The 20,063-nt window shown below is 41.6% G+C and overlaps 1 protein-coding gene across 1 annotated transcript in view; it reads left to right on the plus strand.

Moving 5' to 3' along the window:
- LOC138969251 (uncharacterized) overlaps positions 1–9,870 on the plus strand; it is a 44,085-nt gene extending 34,215 nt beyond the window's left edge. The window contains exons 17-18 of the mRNA XM_070341996.1: positions 5,780–5,856; positions 7,910–9,870. Of these exons, the coding sequence (XP_070198097.1) occupies positions 5,780–5,856; positions 7,910–7,996 (164 nt within the window). The 3' untranslated portion in view covers positions 7,997–9,870. The remainder of the gene's footprint in view (positions 1–5,779; positions 5,857–7,909) is intronic.
- The last annotated feature ends 10,193 nt before the right edge of the window (positions 9,871–20,063 follow it).

The raw sequence follows: 20,063 nt of genomic DNA on the forward strand, positions 1-20,063 counted from the left end.
TTTTCTGTGAATTCAAGCGGGGCTTTGATTTTTTTTTAAATTTTAAGTTAAATTACATCTTCTTACTCCGAATCACATATAGCATTGACACAGTCTGAGATGCTAAGGTCTGAAAAGGCTACCCTTCTAACATTTTTAAAGGGAAGCAACCCCATCACCAAAAGCCATGGTAATGAGCACTACCTCCCCTTGGTATGTACTACGTCACTACCTCTATCACCACGTGTCCAAGATCATACGACTTTTTCAGCGTTGAGGAGCAGGTTGTTGATTGTTGGCGCTCTCGTGGCTGTATGGTTTGGTGTTTGTTTGACACCCACCGGCCTCTTACCCGTCTTACTTGCCTTCTGCTTCGTTAGGTGGTGAGCTCTTTCCTTTTTGGGTCAATATTTTTACAGGAATTTTGTTGTAGTTGCTGATTTTTCGTCTGTTTTTGGACTTGTAAATTTTTCAGTAACTTATTGTTTGGCTGCCATTTTCGTTGACAGCATGGCTGACAGTGATAAATGTGGCAAGGCCGATGTAATGGTGAGGTAAACCTTATATTACCTTCTTACTTGCCTTCTGCTTAGTTAGTTGGTAAAAAAGTCTTCTTTTCCACATCCTTATTTCTCTGCCCCCCGCATGTCGTAAGAGGCGACTAACGGATTCTGTTTCTCCTTTTACCCTTGTTGAGTGGTTCTTGTATAGAATATAGTCAATGTTTGTAAAGATTTTAGTCAAGCAGTATGTAAGAAATGTTTAGTCCTTTGTACTGGAAACTTGCATTCTCCCAGTAAGGTCATATATTGTACTACGTTGCAAGCCCCTGGAGCAAATATTTGATTAGTGCTTTTGTGAACAAGAAACACTTAACTGTTAACAAGTGGCTCTATCCCATCTCCCCACTTTCCCCTATCCCATCTCCCCCCTTTACCTCGTCGCGATATAACCTTCGTGGTTGAAAACGACGTTAAACACCAAATAAAGAAAGAAAGAAAGTTAGTTGGTAAGCTCTTTCCTTTTTGGTCATTAGTTTGACTGGAATGTTGTTGTAGTTGCTGATTTTTCGTCCGTTTTTGGACTTGTAAATTTTTCAGTAACTTACGTTTTGGCCGCCATTTTTCGTTGGTCAGCATAGCTGACAAGTATTTAATGTGGCTAGGCCTATGTAAAGGTGAGGTAAACTTAATGTTACCTTCTTACATACCTTCTACTTTGTTAGTTGGTAAGCTCTTTTCCTTTTTGGTCATTAGTTTGACAGGAATGTCGTTGTAGTTGTTGACTTTTCGTCCGTTTTGGACTTGTACTTTTTCCAGTAACTTTTTGTCTGGCCCCCCTTTTGTTGGCCAGCATGGCTGACATTGATCAAGACTTAGGTCATGGATCTACCAGACCGTTTGTAATTGGTGTGGTTTCGGACTACGCATGTAATACCGTTATGTCCGTTATTCTGCCCCATACGAACACTTGTTTGGGGGGCAGTTAAGCATGTTTTTGTCTTCTTTTTCTTCTTGCTTTCCCTCTTTTAGGCATCGGAGCATGGCGCTTTGGTGTCTATACTGCTTAGCTCTTTTTTTCAGAGTTCCGCAGTTTGGGAGAGAAGAATTGCAACGTTCCACACCGCCTTTTGGTGGTTGACTCTGCTAGTTTCACTACCTAGTGATAGAGGAGATGCAGCGCTGTGGGAGACGCTCATTCCTTGGGGTCTGTGACGATTCCAGGGATCAGCTTCCTGCCTTTTGTCGTCTACTGCCGTGGTCGGCATGGACGGTAAGTTGAACTGGTCCAACAGCCCTCGTGAGGCGACCGGACACTCCCTTTTGGGAGACAGTTCTCTGGGGCATTTTCACAATTTGCATTTCCTGTTCTGTTACACTCACCGCCCAGCGATTATGCGGGTGTTTCAGAGCAAAGGCGGTAGCCGTTTCAGCGCTGCGCTTCCGGTTTTACCGGAAGCATAGGTCCTCTCCCACACTAGCACCGTCGCGGTCTAGTCGGAGTTGATCGAGTGGACTGGCCTACGGGCGCTCGGGCTTCCGGCCCCAGTCCACTTCTGTTCTGACCTCACCTTTGCCTTGTCGCGGGCATTGGTGTTTTCAGAGCAAGGGCGGCAGCCGTCTTCGGCTGCTGCGGTTCCGGTTCCTACCGGAAGCATAGGTCCTCCACCGCTTCCGTCAGAGGATCGTGGTGGAGTTGACCGAAGACTGGCCTACGGGCGTTCTGGCTTCCGGCCTCAGTCTACGCAGCCTTCGTTGCCTCATTGGCTTCGGACGTTCACTCGGCTTTTCCTACCCTCACACCAGTCAGGGTATGAGTCAAGATGATGTCCTGGTACGCGGGTTTCCGGTTTCTGGTTATCCCGTGCATCGTTTTCCGCCACTGGTGACTGTGACTTCGGTCCTTGTCCTTCGCTCGACCACTCTGACGTTCAGTCTGTGGCTAGCAAACAGACATATTCGGGATTTCCGTCAAAGCTCAGGTTCCTCTTGAAGGTGCGGCGGAAGTTTCTTCCCGTTATTTTACGGAAGGTGCATCAGCTGTTTCGGCTTCCGCTTTGGTTGCCCCTTCGGCGATGTCGGACTTCCTTTCCGCGAATTGGGAGGATTCATTCTTCCGGTTCGAAGAGTCTCCTTCTGTGGCATACCACCTTTCGCAGGTTTTGGCGAAGCCATCTGATGCCGGAAGTGGTATTCCTTCTGCCCTGTTCCTCTTCTTGTTCCTCAAGGCAAGTTCCGGAACAGGCTCAGCCGTGGCTAGCTACGGCTACACAGGCTTCTACTTTTGTTCCTTCTGTGCATTGGAAGTTCAACTTGCCTAACTCTAGTCGGAACTTGCTTTCGTCCTTTGCTCTTCCGCGGTCACCTTTACTGGTGACGCAGGAATTGCTTCCTCTGCTGGTAAAACAGATTATGAGGCACTCGGTTGTGTCAGTACCAGAACACACCCTAATCTCTTCAGAGGAGATAGGAGGTCAGTTTTTGGAATTTGCATCCTTTCGGACACGATCATTAGAACTCTTTTGGTCTATGACCGATTAACTTGATCTGTTCACACTCAGTGTAGATCAGGATGCTGATGACGTCTTCACTCTTCGTTCAGCCTTTGCTAGGGTGAATGAAGAGCAGATGCGACTATCCTCCCTTCACGATGCTAACGCAGTTTGGTGTCGGAGGGATTTGTTCTTCTCGCACTCGCAGTTCACGGATCAGGTACGAGAAACACCTTGAGCGCATCTCCGGTGGTAGAGGGATCTCTTTTTGGTCATTTGGTGCTTGACGCTAGACAAAAGGAGATCCAGTCGAACAGAGGACATCAGTTCTCCGACTTCTCTCTTTTTGACTTTCGGATTCGCTCTGCATCACGATAAAAAAAAAGTTCTCTCGCGTTTTGGCAGGCATTACGAAGTGGTGACACGATTTCTGCGACAAAGATGCCGGTTTTGACGGAAAACGCACGGACAGATCTTATTGATGCTGGTCTAGCCAACAAATGGCGATGGGACTGGTTGGAGTTCATGAAACTAAAACTGTGTGTGATAAGTTTGGTGCTTGAAACTCAAGTGCTTTTCCTTGAGAACTTTGCACTATAAGAGATGCTACTGCTTAGTTGCTACTTTGTGCAGTGCTACATCATGCTGTTTGCATGTGTGACATTCTGTTTCATCATTTATTTCAATGCCTGTCTGGCAATGTTTGCTTCTTATAATTAAATATTTCGAACTTTTATTTCAGTTGTTCAGTTGTTCACTTTCTATTTCATGTATACCGAGAGGCATAAATTCCGCAAACGGAACTTTAAAAAATCACAAAAAATCAATTCAGTGGTGAATGTTTTCAATGTTTGAATATTTTATTTATTGGCCATTTTAGTGTTTATAAACCTTGGCTTAACTCATTCGCTGCGCGTCTAAATTTCCCCTGTGTTCCCTGCCAACGCGCGATTTAGAGCCATTTTGAAAAAATTATTAAAAATCAACAACACAAGATAACCTTACATACCTTATGTTTTTGCAAAGTTTGGAACTTACTCTTTTAGAAAATATATGAAACATTTGAAAGTACATACCTTTTGTTGTCTTCATATCCAGGCAAAATATCCAATTTGAAGCAAAACAAAAAAACTTTCTACGTCATGGGTTCATCATACACAATGTCATGATCGACACTTGCATTGCCCGAATCATCACCCAAATGATCGTCCATTGGCACAAAATCGTCACCAGAATCTAAAATATCATCTCCACTATCATCATCACTGAGGTCAAGATCAGAACCGTACTGAATAACACGTTCTAGCACTCTTTTCAAGTTACTACGTCTCAGCAGAACGATCCGCCATCTTGGAAAAGTCAAAACACGTGGGTCGCACACCGTCAACAAAATTTTTATTAATCCCAACAATTTAAGGGAAGGAACTGTTTACAGTGAATGGTACCACTGTAGACAGATAGAAGTTCATTGCAGGGGTTGTTTCCCTTGGTCAGCAGGACCGTTTACACCGTTAAAAATTCGTGATATCCGTCGGAACTCAAGTACCGGCACGCAGCCAACGCTAAACACAGGTGTCGGAATTCCAGTTCCGACACGCAGCGAATGAGTTAATTGATTTTGAATAGAACATCATGAAATGACAATTTTTCAAAAAAAGTGACTGAGTCCAAGCGCAATGATTTCGGAAAACGTTCAGTGTTCATCACGTTCAATGCTTTGGCCAGCTTTAAGCATCCCAATCGCTTGCTGTCTCTCTCCTTCATCAAGTCGTGGCATGATTGCGATATCTGGATACAGCCAAACAGCCAGTTGCATTTTATAGGGCCATACACTATCTTTTTTACGTTATTGTCTCCCGTTCAGCCCATTGTCTTTATTAGCACAGTGAGCTGTGGCTGGATCAGCAATACTGCAAAGCGCACGCTGACAGCGTGAAACATTTGCTCCAACACTCAAGATGTCAACTACAAATTACAGGTTCAATCTGATTTTCGTTTGAGAGCAAAATCGTTCAATCCACTATTTGCAGAATTTATGCCTTTCAGTATAGTATGGCTGTTGTCAATGTTAATTGTTATCAATTGTGTCGTTGTGTTGGAAGATGCAAGTGTGAAAGGATACAAAAGAAAAATGATTACTTCTGTGAATTGTTTTGATTTTGTTTACCCTTTTTACCATATTAGAATCTGAAGGTATTTTTTTGACCTGCATGTTAGTGTATTTTTTTGCCAGAAAAGGCCACAAAATTACAATGAATAATGCAAAAATTCGTTTTCGGCTCCCTGCCCCGTACCCCGCCAGGACCTGGGCAGCCTTTGGACCCCTGCCTCAAAAAAATTTCAGTCAATTTGATTTTCCTAGGTTTCACCCATGTATATGTGATTCGGAGTAAGAATATGTAATTTAATCGAAAATTTTAAAAGTAAATTTTCATTTGATTAATATATATACTTACCCGAATCACATAGTTTATGCCCTCCCACCTACCCCGCTTATGGTTTTTTAGTTTCTTTAAAGCCGTATGATCTTGGACACGTGGTAATAGAGGAAGTGACGTAGTACACACCAAGGGGAGGTAACTCCCAGAGTATGTGCTCATTACCATGGCTATTTTGAGCTCTTTTGGTGATGGGGTTGCTTCCCTTTAAAAATGTTAGACGGGTAGCCTTTTCAGACCTTAGCATCTCAGACTGTGTCAATGCTATATGTGATTCGGGTAAGTATATTAATCAAATGAAAATTTACTTTTAAAATGTTCGATTTTGTTTTTATGATCAGCTTTTAAGGAGGTTTTACTTGTGTTGCAGAACCAGTCACCAACCTGAAGACCAAGGAGATGACACAACTGACGGTTGAGGTCAAGGCACGTGGTACCCTGGAAGAGGTCAGTATCACTGATACAGTGGAACCCCCCTTTTAAGACCCCCCAATTTAGGACCTTGTTTTTTTGTGTGATCTCTTGTTCATAACCTCTGTAAATTTACCCCCATTTTAAGACTCCTTCCACCCCCCGCGGGTTAGGGGGAAGAATTTACCCGATGCTCCCCAGCATGTCGTAAGAGGCGACTAACGGATTCTGTTTCTCCTTTTACCCTTGTTAAGTGTTTCTTGTATAGAATATAGTCAATGTTTGTAAAGATTTTAGTCAAGCAGTATGTAAGAAATGTTAAGTCGTTTGTACTGGAAACTTGCATTCTCCCAGTAAGGTCATATATTGTACTACGTTGCAAGCCCCTGGAGCAATTTTTGTATTAGTGCTTTTGTGAACAAGAAACAATTAACAAGTGGCTCTATCCCATCTCCCCCCTTTCCCCGTCGCGATATAACCTTCGTGGTTGAAAACGACGTTAAACACCAAATAAAGAAAGAAAGAAAGAAAAGACTTTGGTTATGCACTACCCACCCTGTCGGTCTGCCTTGCTTGACCAGCTCACTTGAAAGTTGCATGTCCAAAGTGGACGAGAGTCAAATGAAATGACATCACTGATTTTGTATCAAATGTACTAGTGTGTCACTGTTTTGATTGTTTGATGTTGATTTTGAATCTGTTGCTCCCTCTTAGACAAGAAAGAGTGGACTAGTGGAAATGTATCATCAGCATGGTTGGTTATTTGAGCATGTTTTGCAAGGACATTTCAACGGATTATATTCAGAATGTGAGGTGAATGATTGGTTGTAGCTAGGTAACGAGAATCCCCTGCCCGGCAGACATAAAGCAATGGGAGGGGTTCATGGTGATTCCGTGTTGTTGAAAAAAAAATGCTATTTGCAATGCATTGCGAGATGTAACTGTAACTCTCTTGGCTATTTGGTAAGTACAGTCAAACCTGCCCTGGTGACCACCTCCCGATAACGACCTCTTGCCCATTAGTATCATCCCCCTAAATCCCCACAATTGACTTAATTCAACTTTCCATAGCGACCACCTGTGTATAACGACCACTTGGGGTTGTTTGTTTGGGTAGTCATCACAGACAGGTTCGGCTGTAACATTATTTCTAAAAAAAAAAAATATATTTTGGAACGTTGGCAGTCTATTTGCTTTTGGAGTTATATTACTTCTCCTTTCTAAGGGAGATGTGGGTCTCACACATTGCAAGGTGTAACAATGTGTGTGTTTGTTCTGTTTAAACCAGTCTTGATCTAAGGACTAAGTCCGGTCGAGAATAAAAGCTGGTTCTTGTAAATACCCGTGTGACTTGGAATAAAGTCTAAAAAAATTCCATCTCACACGGCATTAAGTCTCAGGGCTTGGAAACATGAATACACGCATGCAGGAAAAAAAATGGGTAGCGCCGTATACTATATGGCAGCTCGCTTTCTCCAAGAAGAAAGCAGCCCGAATTTCTGTGAGGTTACCCTCATGGACAATATAATTATCTTATCTTATCTTATCTTATCTTATGACTGTGTACGTAGGTGTTAGTTGGAGTGCCTTGGAGAATGATGAGCATATGAGCTTGCGGTGATCATCCTTTTATGAGGATGAAAGTCGCTTGTTCATTTCAATGCTTGTTATTCTCTCAGGTGCCAGGAGAAAAGGTTCCGTACAACTCTCGCTTACTCTATTACACATGTCGTATCCATTAAGAGCGATTACTTCCCTTTGGTTATTTGATATCTTAACATCGCTCTGCCTCATTCCGTTTGAGATTGTATTGAATGTGTTTAGTTGGACTGTTTTCAGGGCAACATGGTAATAGTGAAGGCTAATGTGTTTAGTTGGACTGTTTTCAGGGCAACATGGTGGTGGTGAAGGCTAATGTGTTTAGTTGGACTGTTTTCAGGGCAACATGGTGGTGGTGAAGGCTAATGTGTTTAGTTGGACTGTTTTCAGGGCAACATGGTGGTGGTGAAGACTAATGTGTTTAGTTGGACTGTTTTCAGGGCAACATGGTGGTGGTGAAGGCTAATGTGTTTAGTTGGACTGTTTTCAGGGCAACATGGTGGTGGTGAAGGCTATCTCGCTGATTCCAGACATCAAACAGTACATTGCCTGCATCGGCGAAACTATCATCATGTGAACCAACCAACAACACCACAAGTCCTTGCGCCAGAGAGAGCGCATTCTTTGACATTTTTCTGTCATTTTCTTGTTCATTTATGGCGATGAAAATTACCATATTCATGTTCATAAAATTTTGATGCTTAGTTATTGTTTCGGCTTTAAAATTTTTGTTTTGTCAATAACAAACATACCAATTAACCACTGTTTTTTCTTCTTCTTTTTCTTCTTCTGCGTTCGTGGGCTGAAACTCCCACGTACACTCGTGTTTTTTGCACGAGTGGAATTTTACGTGTCTGACCGGTTTTTTTACCCCGCCATTTAGGCAGCTATACGCCGTTTTCGGAGGAGTTTTTTATTCTTAATTTTGGAACGTTTGCAGTCTATCTGGTTTTTGTTTTTTCGGCTTTAGTTTTGATATTGTATTGTTTTATATGAAGGATTGCCCTATTTTCAGTTTTGTCACGGTCCATCTTGAAAGAAAGTACTTTTCATTTCAGTTCGTGTGATTCATAAATGTATGTAAGCACAGTATTCAGACAAACTACGTAGACAGTAATACTATGAATATTATACTGTAATGCATAACAGATATGCAGCCAGTACTGCAGATAAAAATTTGAGCGTTGTGTACCGTATTTGAAGTTTGTTTGTACATAATGATCCTGTTACTTTTGAGCCCGTCGCGATATAACCTTCGTGGTTGAAAACGACGTTAAACACCAAATAAAGAAAGAAAGTTACTTTTGAGCGCATTCCTTGTGGTAAAAATGTGATGGCTTTTTGCTGAAAGAAGAATAGGCTTAATGAGTTTTTTTGTTTTTGTTTTGTTTTTGTAAGTCATACTCTTGCCATTATTTTGTCCTCTGAGTGGTTTATAATGTGTACGTTTTCCTGACATATATTTTGATTTGTTAAATACTGAAGAATGCAAGTGATTTTAAATTGATACGTTTAAAGTCTTGACACTATTTTAGACTTGTTCCTGTTAAGTAAGCTTGTAACCCCAAGATCATGTTAAGGCGACAGTCTAGTTGATGTGGAAGGCATGCCAACCATGCTATTCTGAGATGTGAAACATACAGTTTGCGCCCCTTGTGACATATAAGGCCCCCCTATGACGTATGTCGTTCTAGTAGGAGTAAATACATGTATGTTGTTGCATCTGTGATGGTCTAATTGTACAGTTTTTGGGTTGAGCTGAGTAGGTGTTTAAAACGAGTTAGCACCAAGCTATTGTAATGTTTGAGTTTTATCTGAGGTTTTAGAAATGTGAACGGTCAAACTGTTGGTCCGATACCACGGAAGCAGAAAGATGGAAGTTAGTTTTACCATTATTAGGCATGGGAATTGTCCGCCGAAAGGCAAATTTCCGCCAAAATGTTTTTTTGTTCCGCCGAAAAAGCAAAAGTGTCCGCCAAAAAAATAAATGGGAGTGGCAAAAATGGTTCTGAAATTTGAATTTAATGGCAAATTTGGAGCTCAGATGACACCTAATTGCACAATTTGGGTTCTTTGGAGAAAAAAATTGTCCGGGGGGCATGCAGTAAGGCTAAGCGCTTCGCGCCGTCGACTTTGATATTACTTACAAATTTTCAGCCGTTTTTACTTTTTTCAATTCCCATGCCTGCATTATGTTAAGACAAAAATACGGGGGAACGCCTCTTTTAAGGCCTCAATGGGCGTTAGTTTTATCTCCATGTTAAGACAACATGACAGTGGAATCCCGTTAATTGAAATGGGTGGTTCCTCTTTGTTGTGTCCGCTTCGTTGTTCGGTTTTCAATGAGAGTCAAATTTTCAGATATGGAGTTGATACTGCTGTACTTTTTCACTGCTTTGTGAATGTGTTCGTGTTGATGCTTTGAGGTTGTCCATAAAGTGTTTAAACTTTCTGGCTTGTTGATGTGTGAAGTAATGGAGCTGCTTTCTGTGTGTGACTGAGTGTCTGAATGGGAATTTCCGTTTTTCTCAGGAGGCTGCAGACGGAAAATCTGGTTTTTTTTAAATTCTGGTGTTTGGGTGAGAGGTCAGCCACCTTTGACCATGCCTGAAAGGGACGGTTATGTAAAGGTGCCAAGGTTGTAGAGGGGGGGGGGGGGGGGAAGGATGTCATGTCATACTGGTGAATGTGGCATCTTAAAGGCATATGTACTCGATGACTATACACGCTAATTGCTTTACCAACAGCTGGAGACATGCTAAATTAAGTTCCCTGCAAAATATTGTGGTCTAGGACCCCTTCAATGTTGAGATATGTTAATTTTCATTTTGATCTGGATCATCCTATTTATAGATTTGGCAACGTTGATGCAAGGGAGCTAACACCGCGGCTTTGTTGACATCCTCACTTTTTCAGAGGCTAGAACAAGCTGTAATGCATGTATTATGGTCCGCGCATGGTGACATATCGTCATTACATGGTCTTATGGTGCGTTTGACATCGATTATGGGCAAACTACACTTTGTAAACACGGGAGCGCGTACATATGCCTTTAAGTGCTGTGTATTTTGCCTTCCTTATATACCCCACTTTCAGGGATTCAGAGACCTTCAGTGGTAGAGAACATTTGCATTCCTGGTCTATGAACCAGTGGTATTTCGCTTCAGATACATTGAGTCCTTTAGAAAGTTGGCAACTGAAACAAGCTTGCTTGAAACTTATTTCTCTTTCAATTCAAGCTATGATTCAACAATCATTTGCGAATTTAACTCCTAAAATGAAAAAGCAGCATCAGAAGATTGTATGTCCATGGCAAGGGATATAACTCTGGAGGTTTCTGTTTTTGTTTAAACCTTCTTCTTTTTAACCTGAGCAGTTAGCCCTTTTGAAAGTATTCAATTGAAACAAACTCAGTGACTTGAAACTTGTTTCTCATTTGGTTGAAGCTATGGTTCAACAATTATTTGAGAATTTACCTCCTGCAATGATAAATTCATAAGCTTCAAGTAAAGAAGTTGTAATACAAGGGAGGTGACTGTAATTTCCTGTGTTTTTGAAAACTTTTTGTTAGCATGGTAATTTTCCTTTAATTCAGTAAACATTTTTTAAATCAAAGACAAAACTAGGGGATAAAATCAATCACCTTCAAGTTTACAAGATTTTCAATTTGGGCATCTCCAATTTTAAGGCAAGGAGAGGCTTCTATAACCCTTCTTCAAATGTGTTGACCTTGTTTTTTGTAGACCCTCTAGCAAGAGTGATGCAACCAAACACCTTCAAGTATAGAGGTTTTTCATGTTGTGCATCCTCCCCAAAAAAATTTTGTTGTTGCTGTTTTCAGTTTTAAAACAGGAGAGGCTCAAATAGCCCCTCTTGAAATGCTAAAATTCATTTTCGGCTGGGTGGTTACAAATACCTTCAAGTTTACAAGATTGTACATATTATGCATATCCGCAAAGTCCGTTTGTTCTGAAATAGATTTAGAGTCAAAAGAGGCCATTCAAATCCTCCCTGAAATGCGAAAATTCGTTTTCGAGTGGAGGGCGCTGCCCCCCTGGACCCCCCAGCAAGGGTGCTGCCCCTGCACCCCGCCGGGGCCTTAACGGCCCCTGGACCACGGCCTCTTCAGTTTTTGAGTCACTTGAGAAAATGTGACTCTATGTAATCGGTCAGTGTTAGTCTGTCCGGCCGGCCGTCCGTCCGGCCGGCCGGCCGGCCGGCCGTCCGGCCGTCCGTCCGTAGACACCACCTTAACGTTGGACTTTTCTCGGAAACTATCAAAGCGATCGGGCTCATATTTTGTTTAGTCGTGACCTCCAATGACCTCTACACTTTAACGATGGTTTCGTTGACCTTTGACCTTTTTCAAGGTCACAGGTCAGCGTCAAAGGAAAAATTAGACATTTTATATCTTTTCTCGGAAACTATCAAAGCGATCGGGCTCATATTTTGTTTAGTCGTGACCTCCAATGACCTCTACACTTTAACGATGGTTTCGTTGACCTTTGACCTTTTTCAAGGTCACAGGTCAGCGTCAAAGGAAAAATTAGACATTTTATATCTTTGACAAAGTTCATCGGATGTGATTGAAACTTTGTAGGATTATTCTTTACATCAAAGTATTTACATCTGTAGCCTTTTACGAACGTTATCAGAAAAACAAGGGAGATAACTAGCCTTTTCTGTTCGGCAACACACAACTTAACGTTGGGCTTTTCTCGGAAACTATAAAAGTGACCGGGCTCAAATTTTATGTGAACGTGACTCATTGTGTTGTGAATAGCAATTTCTTCCTGTCCATCTGATGCCTCATATAATATTCAGAACTGCGAAAGTGACTCGATCGAGCGTTTGCTCTTCTTGTTTTCATTTTCCAGCAGTTGCACCCATGCATATTTCATGAAACAATGACAACAAGATCAGTAAATATAAACACACCATCATTAAAAAAACCGTTCTGTCTAACATTAGTACAAAAATGAAGTAGAGTAAAGGGGCATACCATTGAGAATCCTTGAAGTGACGTCATATGCCAGACATTTGATTTTAAAATCTTCATTACGCACACAAACACACATCTCTCTCTCTCTCTCTCTCTCTCTCTCTCTCTCTCTCTCTCTCTCTCTCTCTCACTCTCTCTCTCTCACTCTCTCTCTCTTCTCTCTCTCTATCTCTCTCTCTTCTCTCTCACTCTCTCTCTCTCCTCTCTCACTCTCTCTCTCTCTCTCTCTCTCTCTCTCTCTCTCTCTCTCTCTCTCTCTCTCTCTCTCTCTCTCTCTCGTTTTATCTCCTTCACTCACGCATGCACACTGAACATCCTTTTTGATGAGATCCTCTTTTTTGGAGGGGGATGGTGGTCATTTTCTGAGTCTTTCCTGTTACCGTTTTGGATGAATTGCTTTTACCGTCGTTTGAAAACCCCATTTACTGTGCGTTCATTTGAAGACAGGAGTAAAAGTGCTTGTTGTTAGGATTTAGTTGAAGAATTCCGAACTTTTACGAAATGCATTGAACTCAACCGTGAATACACTTCTGGTATGTCCAAGCCATTTATCGTTAAATGCACAGGGTCTACTTTCATGGGTAACAGATGTTGAATATTTCATGGAGGTCGCCAGCATTACGCGCCATGACACCAGAGAGCATGAAGAGATCGCGAGAAATCAATACTAATACTGAGGACACACCTGGATGGAGGTGTCAAGGATTTAATCATTGCTGATGCCTGATATTAATATCCCACACACACAGATACCCCCTTACGCACACACACACACACGTGCGCACGTACGCACTCACACACACACACACACACATACATACACATACATACACACAAACACACACACACTCGTACACATATATACACATACACAAACACACACACAAACACGCATAACTCGTACACACACACACACACACGCTCACGCACACACATTTTGTAATATTTTATATAAGAAAATGACCACCACAACAATAAAGGTAAATCATCTGTCGAAATCATTTATCTTATTTACTTTCTAAAAGTGGTCATGACGGAAATCGTGAGGAATTACAAAGGGATTAATTTCAGTGAAAGGGGATCGTCCACCTTGCTAGAGAGAGAGAGAGAGAGACGGATAGATGGACAGACAAAGGCAGTAAAGTCCTACTATGTCATACACCGTCGCACATACTAATGAGAGTAAACATCAAGAGTATTAACATCAATTATCCAAAGGCCACTCCCTTTTGGAATACGCGACAGCGTTTGGGACAAGGTGACATGAGTCGCTAAACACACTTCGAGTTACGTGCTAAAAACCACCGGCAGGTGAATATTCAATTACTTTTACTTTTTTTTCTTTTTTTTTAACTCTACAGGGTCAAGTTTGTCAAACTATCAAATGGTTTTGTGAAATTACAAAACATACTTAGCAGATTATTTTGCTCGCAACTCTGTATATATACGATCGAGTATGTGTGCTGCTTTTGTAAATCCTGCACATTCTGAACTAAATTCCAAGAAACCTGGGTTCAAGGCCTACATGCATTAGAAGCTTGACATATCCAAAGTAAGATATTTTGAACCCGCTTTGAATTTTTTGTTTTATCTTGCTCAGTCACGACATCAATAACTCACCTTTTCTTCAAGTTCCACTATATCAAATTTTCTCATGCTCTGTCACATATATAGGACGTTTAAAAAAAATGTCGCCAAATCGTTCCACATTCTTTCAAAAAAACGTTGTTTCTAAAATCGTTACTTTAATTTGAGGTCTGAAATCTGCATCCATTTATTAGTTAAAAACTGAAGTATGCGACCTTAATGACGAATATTTTGAAACATATCTTCAAAATGCGAGAGCTACTGTTGACGCGTTTCACAAAAATGGCGTGTGCCTTTAATAGACCAGTATTTGTGGGATGTATTCTTTTTTCCATAGAGGTAATACCAGTTTACAAAATACCGAGCGTGTTCACTGTATTTTCCTTTCAGCAAAGGAAGAGAAACTACGAGAAGCTTACAAATCAGTAAAACTTTAGAAATATCTAATTAGCAAGATGATCGTACGACTAACGATGCATCCCCCCCCCCCCTCCTCTCTGTTTTTTTCAATAGAGGTTGCTTTACGACTCTGAAAATCCAGCGTAAAACGCCAAGCTGAAACGTCTAGCACATTAACTATTAATGGTTTCATTTCGCCGCCTGATGTGTTTCCCTGTGAGTAGCAGAAGACGGACATAAAATTATACATTTTACGTTTCATCTACTAAATAGTTTGCAGTCACACAGAAACGTTGGGGATGGGAATAACACTTCAGCTCGCGAGGACCAAATGAAGGTACGAACGGCCGGGTATATTGCGTTGCTCGGATTGTGTGAAGTATTGAAATGTGTCAGGATTGTTATCTTTGTGGAGTATTCGCAGGTTTGTGGGATATTCATCAGCTATGTTAGATTCATTTGTCTCCATGTTTTCGAGCTCAGCAGTGCGTTTTTGCTGTGATAGTGGTGGTGGTGTTTGGAGTGGAGGAGCAAGAAGTACCCGAAATGGTATAATGTACACCTGAAATATTACTGAATTATGAAAATGGTAACGATCGATGGGAGGAGGGAGGGGGACAGAGAAAGAGAGAGAGAGAGAGAGAGAGAGAGAGAGAGAGAGAGAGAGAGAGAGAGAGAGAGAGAGAGAGAAGAGAGATGTTAATGCAAGAGAGATGACGATATGCTGCTGATGTAACTTTATTGTAGAAGGATAAACATTTAAGGCTTTTCCCAGGTCTTATATAGAAATCTACTTAATGATAAAACATTTTAAAAAGTAAAAAGGTAAAAAAAAAGAAAAGGCAAGAAGAAAGAAACTTTAAAAAAAAAGAAACGGGGAAACAAACGTACGTATGTATTAAACAAGAAAATTAAAAAGCAATCGGCGTGCAAATGCAACCAAAAAGATGTAGATAAACTAAAACATATCAACAACATAAAAACGATTATTTATTTTAAGAAATACAGAGAGAGTGTGTGTGTGTGTGTGTGTCCCCAGTGTGTGTGCGTGCGTGCGTGCGTGCGTGCGTGCGTGCGCGCGTGTGTATGTATGTGTGTGTGTGTTTGTTTGTGTGTGTAAGTGTGTGAGAGAGAGAGAGAGACTCGAGAGAGAGAGAGAGAGAGAGAGAGAGAGAGAGAGAGAGAGAGAGAGAGAGATGGGGGCTAACATGACGAACAACCAGGCAACCATCCATCCAGCCAAATAAAGGGCAAAATAGTAAGTCAGTGCATCACACACACACACACACGCACATACACACCTGTACACAAACACTTGTACACACACACACGCACACTGACACACACACACACACACACTGACACACACACACACACACCAAGATGTATCATACGTCAGAAAAACGGTCTTCCATATCCATTGCCCCTGTCAGTCCCAGACATGCTTACCGTCTGCTCCCAGTTCCCAGCAGAGATTGATACTAAATGACGGAGAGACCAAATAGCGTTGCAGTACTTTCCCGCTACAGCGACAGACCGGCAATTCGCTTATTATCCGTCTCGGTCATACCAATGTTAAAGTTCGAGTCCTTCCCGCGGAAACTGAAGCAGTGATGGCGTTAGTATTTTTTTTAAACCGGTACACAAACTTTTATGAGGCAAACAGTCAAGAAAAAACCCTGTTGGCTGGTCATTGGAACCAGTAAGAGTCCAACTCAGAGTACTTCTTCTTCTTCTTCTTCTTCGTTCATGGTCTTAGACTCCCACGTACACTCGTGTTTTTGCACGAGTGGAATTTTACGTGTATGACCGTTTTTACCCCGCCATTTAGGCAGCCATACCCGGCATACGCCGTTTTTGGAGGACGCATGCTGGATATTTTCGTGTTTCTATAACCCACCGAACTCTGACATGGATTACATGATCTTTTCCGTGCGCACTTGGTCTTGTACACACGAAGAGGGATAAGCCACTAGCAGGTCTGCACATTCGTTGACCTGGGAGATCGGAAACATCTCCACATTTGATCCACCAGGCGGCCGGCCGGGATTCGAACTCCCTCGACCTTCCGATTAAGAGGCCGACGTCTTACCACCACGCCACAGCGCCCGTCGTCAACTCAGAGTACTGGTTTTGTTGTAATACCAGCAAAAAAACCCCGGTAGTTCAAAAAATCAACCGGTAGGTCATACCGGCAGCCAATTGTTTTCCGGTATTTTCTCATGTCAACCGGTAAAATACCGGTAATTACCGGTAACCTTTCACTTGGACACATAACAAAACACAACAACCTGGCCGCTTCCTACTTATGGACAGAATATACCTGCGCAGTTTCAGCGGCACAGACGACGCACTGTCTATTATTTATGCCGCGATAGGGATTATGACGAGTATTTGGCCTGTTGTCCTTTCATGCAACGTGTAGCGGGCTGGGATAATCTGCAGTGCGTCGTCGGTCCTGCTAAAGTTACACATGTGAGCGGAGCCCCTTAGAGTGGGCATTTCTGGATGAACTACTTTCGAACCGGACATATGTCGGGGGGCCTGGTACCTGCAGACTCAGAGACGGTATCCACATTCCACCACAGTGTCACTACTGTTGAACGTAAAAGACCTCCGTCATTCTACCAGAAGTGCATGTAGGTAGTTGACGTTGATTACATTTAAACACCGGCACACACCTGGATATACTGAGTGCCACCCTGATACTCTGATCTACTTCCCTCGGGGGAAGCGACTCGGACTTCCCGGCGATGTAACAATTAAGTAATACAAATGGTAAATGAAATGAAATGTAGGGGAAGGGCCCCTAATATGGACCACTTTTTGTTTATTGCTGATAACTAGCTTGTTTTCTTGCGGAGAAGTTTCATATTGTGGTTGGTAGTCCTTCTCTCTTAGCTTAACCGTTAGGCCTAATTAGAATGAAATAGCTTTGATAGACCTTTAGCAAAAATTAAATACAGAAAAAAATCGCAAATAGTCCATATTTGGAGCCTGGGTGCCCAATATGGACCAGTAAAACGGCCTTCACGAATCACTGTGAAAAGCCCCCTATACTTCAAAATAACATGATACGACTTAGTGTGCAAGTCAGACTAATTCAAATATGCTTTAGATTTAGCTGTTTCGGGTTGATGAGAGCATTATTTGAAGCACATCAGGAAACTGAAGAAGCTTATCAAAAACAGAGTGAAAATAAGTGCAATTATCAACTTCCAAAAAAAAAGAGACTATTTGTTATTTTTTTTTTAAATCTCGAGGGCTAGTTATAGGTTATTTTCAGCAAGCTTCTCAATGAATTGAAATTGCCTTTACCCGGTAGTTTTTATTTTCTTTGATTTGTTGAAGGTGGTCCATATTAGGGGACTCACACATACTTTGAGGTTCTGCTACTATTTTTTGTTTGCAGTAGAAACTCGGGGTACACACTGTTAAAATGTAACAAATACTGTCTTAGCTGTCATATATAGCCATTTTAGTGTTATGAAAACTTTGGGCTGTGGACAGAAACGAGTCCGTTTTAGGCGGCAAATTTAGAGTGAACGCTGCCAAAAGTGAAAAAATGCGAAAAAGCCTAACGGTTTTGAGGTGTGTGTTTCTGCAACTGTTTTTACATGTGCAACTTATCTAGAGAGGGTGAATAAAGCGAATGAAATTGTTTTGAGCGCTCTAGCGCCGTTAGTTTGTCAGAACAGGAGGTGGTCCATATTAGGAGCCGGTCCATATTAGGAGCCTTTCCCCTACGAAGTAAATCCATTCATCAATCTTAGATTATCAATATGTGTAATAGTGAAAGGATGAACTTATACCGTGTGAAAGCCCGGTCAGATTTGTTTACATGGGAAGGAATGTATCTTTAACGTTGGTATGATCGCCTCCATGACAAGGATGGTACCTTTTCAGCGAGAAACAATAGCGCTCAGCATGTGGCAAGTTGATGTATGGACCCGAGGATGGCGTCACGCTATCTGGCTATTTGCGGTGGATACGGAACGGTTGTTTGTTTCTTGTGTGCGCAAGAAGGTTCATGTTTGCTGTAGGATGCGGTGCGGGACAAGTCCTACTGGTGAGTGTGGAAAGCTTGAAAAGATAATCAGTGTGCAATTAATGTAAATAAAAGTAACGAAAAGGAAATAGTTGTAACGATCCGTGTGGAATATAAATTAACACTTCTGTGCTCTTTGCCAAAGACTATGACGCAATATAATCTGCAAGTCTTTCTATCTATGTATCAATATAACCTATATATCTGTGTGTGTGTGTGTGTGTGTGTGTGTGTGTGTGTGTGTGTGTGTGTGTGTGTGCGTGCGTGCGTATGTACGTGCGTGTGTTTGTGTGTGTGTGCGTGTTCGTGTGTGTGTATGAATAGTCAGTGTGTATGTGCGTGTGTGTGTACGTGTGCAGACTTGCTTGTGTGCGTGCGTGTCTGTGTGTGTTGCTCATTCGATTGTTTTTAAGCCGCCATTAGAATAATGGGGCTTACTGGATTTGCTCTGTTTGTTTGTTTGTTTGTTTGTTTGAGGCGGGCGGGCGGGCGGTCAGTCGGTCGGTGTTTGTCGGGTAAGACATGTATCTCTGGGTCAATTAAGCTCAAATTTTGTGAAATAGGAATAGGCTTTGTTTTTTATATGCAAAAAATTACATTCCTAACGGTAGTCAAACGGAAGATATTAGCTTTTAACGCTTTTACAAACCGAGCCAGGGGACGAAACCCACTGACGTGTGCGGGAATTCCTGCAGGTTACTTCCCTTTCCCCTTTTTGGTTCACTGATCTATATTTTTAGATCAGTGTTTTGGTTTGGCAGCCGCCATGCTTTTGTTAAATTTCATTTTACGTGCTCCGATATTTGGATGCTTCGTTGGGCGGTAACAGTGGAGTTTGTTTTATTGGTGTGTGTGGTTCCGTGGTACGGACTCGTTTGCCAAATAATGTTTTGGTCTTATGTTATTACTAGCATTTTGTTTCTCACTTTGACTCTGTATATTCTATAAGAATCAGACAGTGTAAAAGTATTACCATCAACATACTCAGTTTGCTGAAAAATAACTTTGATTTGAGTTATCTCCCTTCCTTAGGAACGTTTTAGAAGATAGTAGAGATTCAGGGCCCAGCTTCGCCCGGGGTGGCCTCAAAATCATTTGAAGGCATGTGCTGCCCACTGAGAGTGTCACAATATATGTAAAAGTTGAGGCGGCACTGTCACACCCTCATTTTTCATAAAAATTGATTGAAATTTTGGCCAAGCAATCTTCGACAAAGGCCGGACTTTGGTATTGCATTTCAGCTTGGAGGCTTAAAAATTAATTAATGACTTTGGTCATTAAAAATCCAAAAATTGTAATTGAAATTATTTTTGTATAAAACGATCCAAAATTACGTTCATCTTATTCTTCATCATTTTCTGATTAAAAAAACCCATATAAATACGTTATATTCGGATTAAAAACAAGCTCTTAAAATTAAAACATATAAAAATTATGATTAAAATTAAATTTCCGAAATCGATATAAAAACAATTTCATCTTATTCCTTGTCGGTACCAGATTTAAAAAAACATAAGATATGATAGGTTCGGATTAAAAACACGCTCAGAAAGTTAAAACGAAGAGAGGTACAGAAAAGCGTGCTATGCAGCACAGCGCAACCACTAC

The sequence above is a fragment of the Littorina saxatilis genome, linkage group LG6, assembly GCF_037325665.1.
Source record: "Littorina saxatilis isolate snail1 linkage group LG6, US_GU_Lsax_2.0, whole genome shotgun sequence".
Lineage (NCBI taxonomy): Eukaryota > Metazoa > Mollusca > Gastropoda > Littorinimorpha > Littorinidae > Littorina > Littorina saxatilis.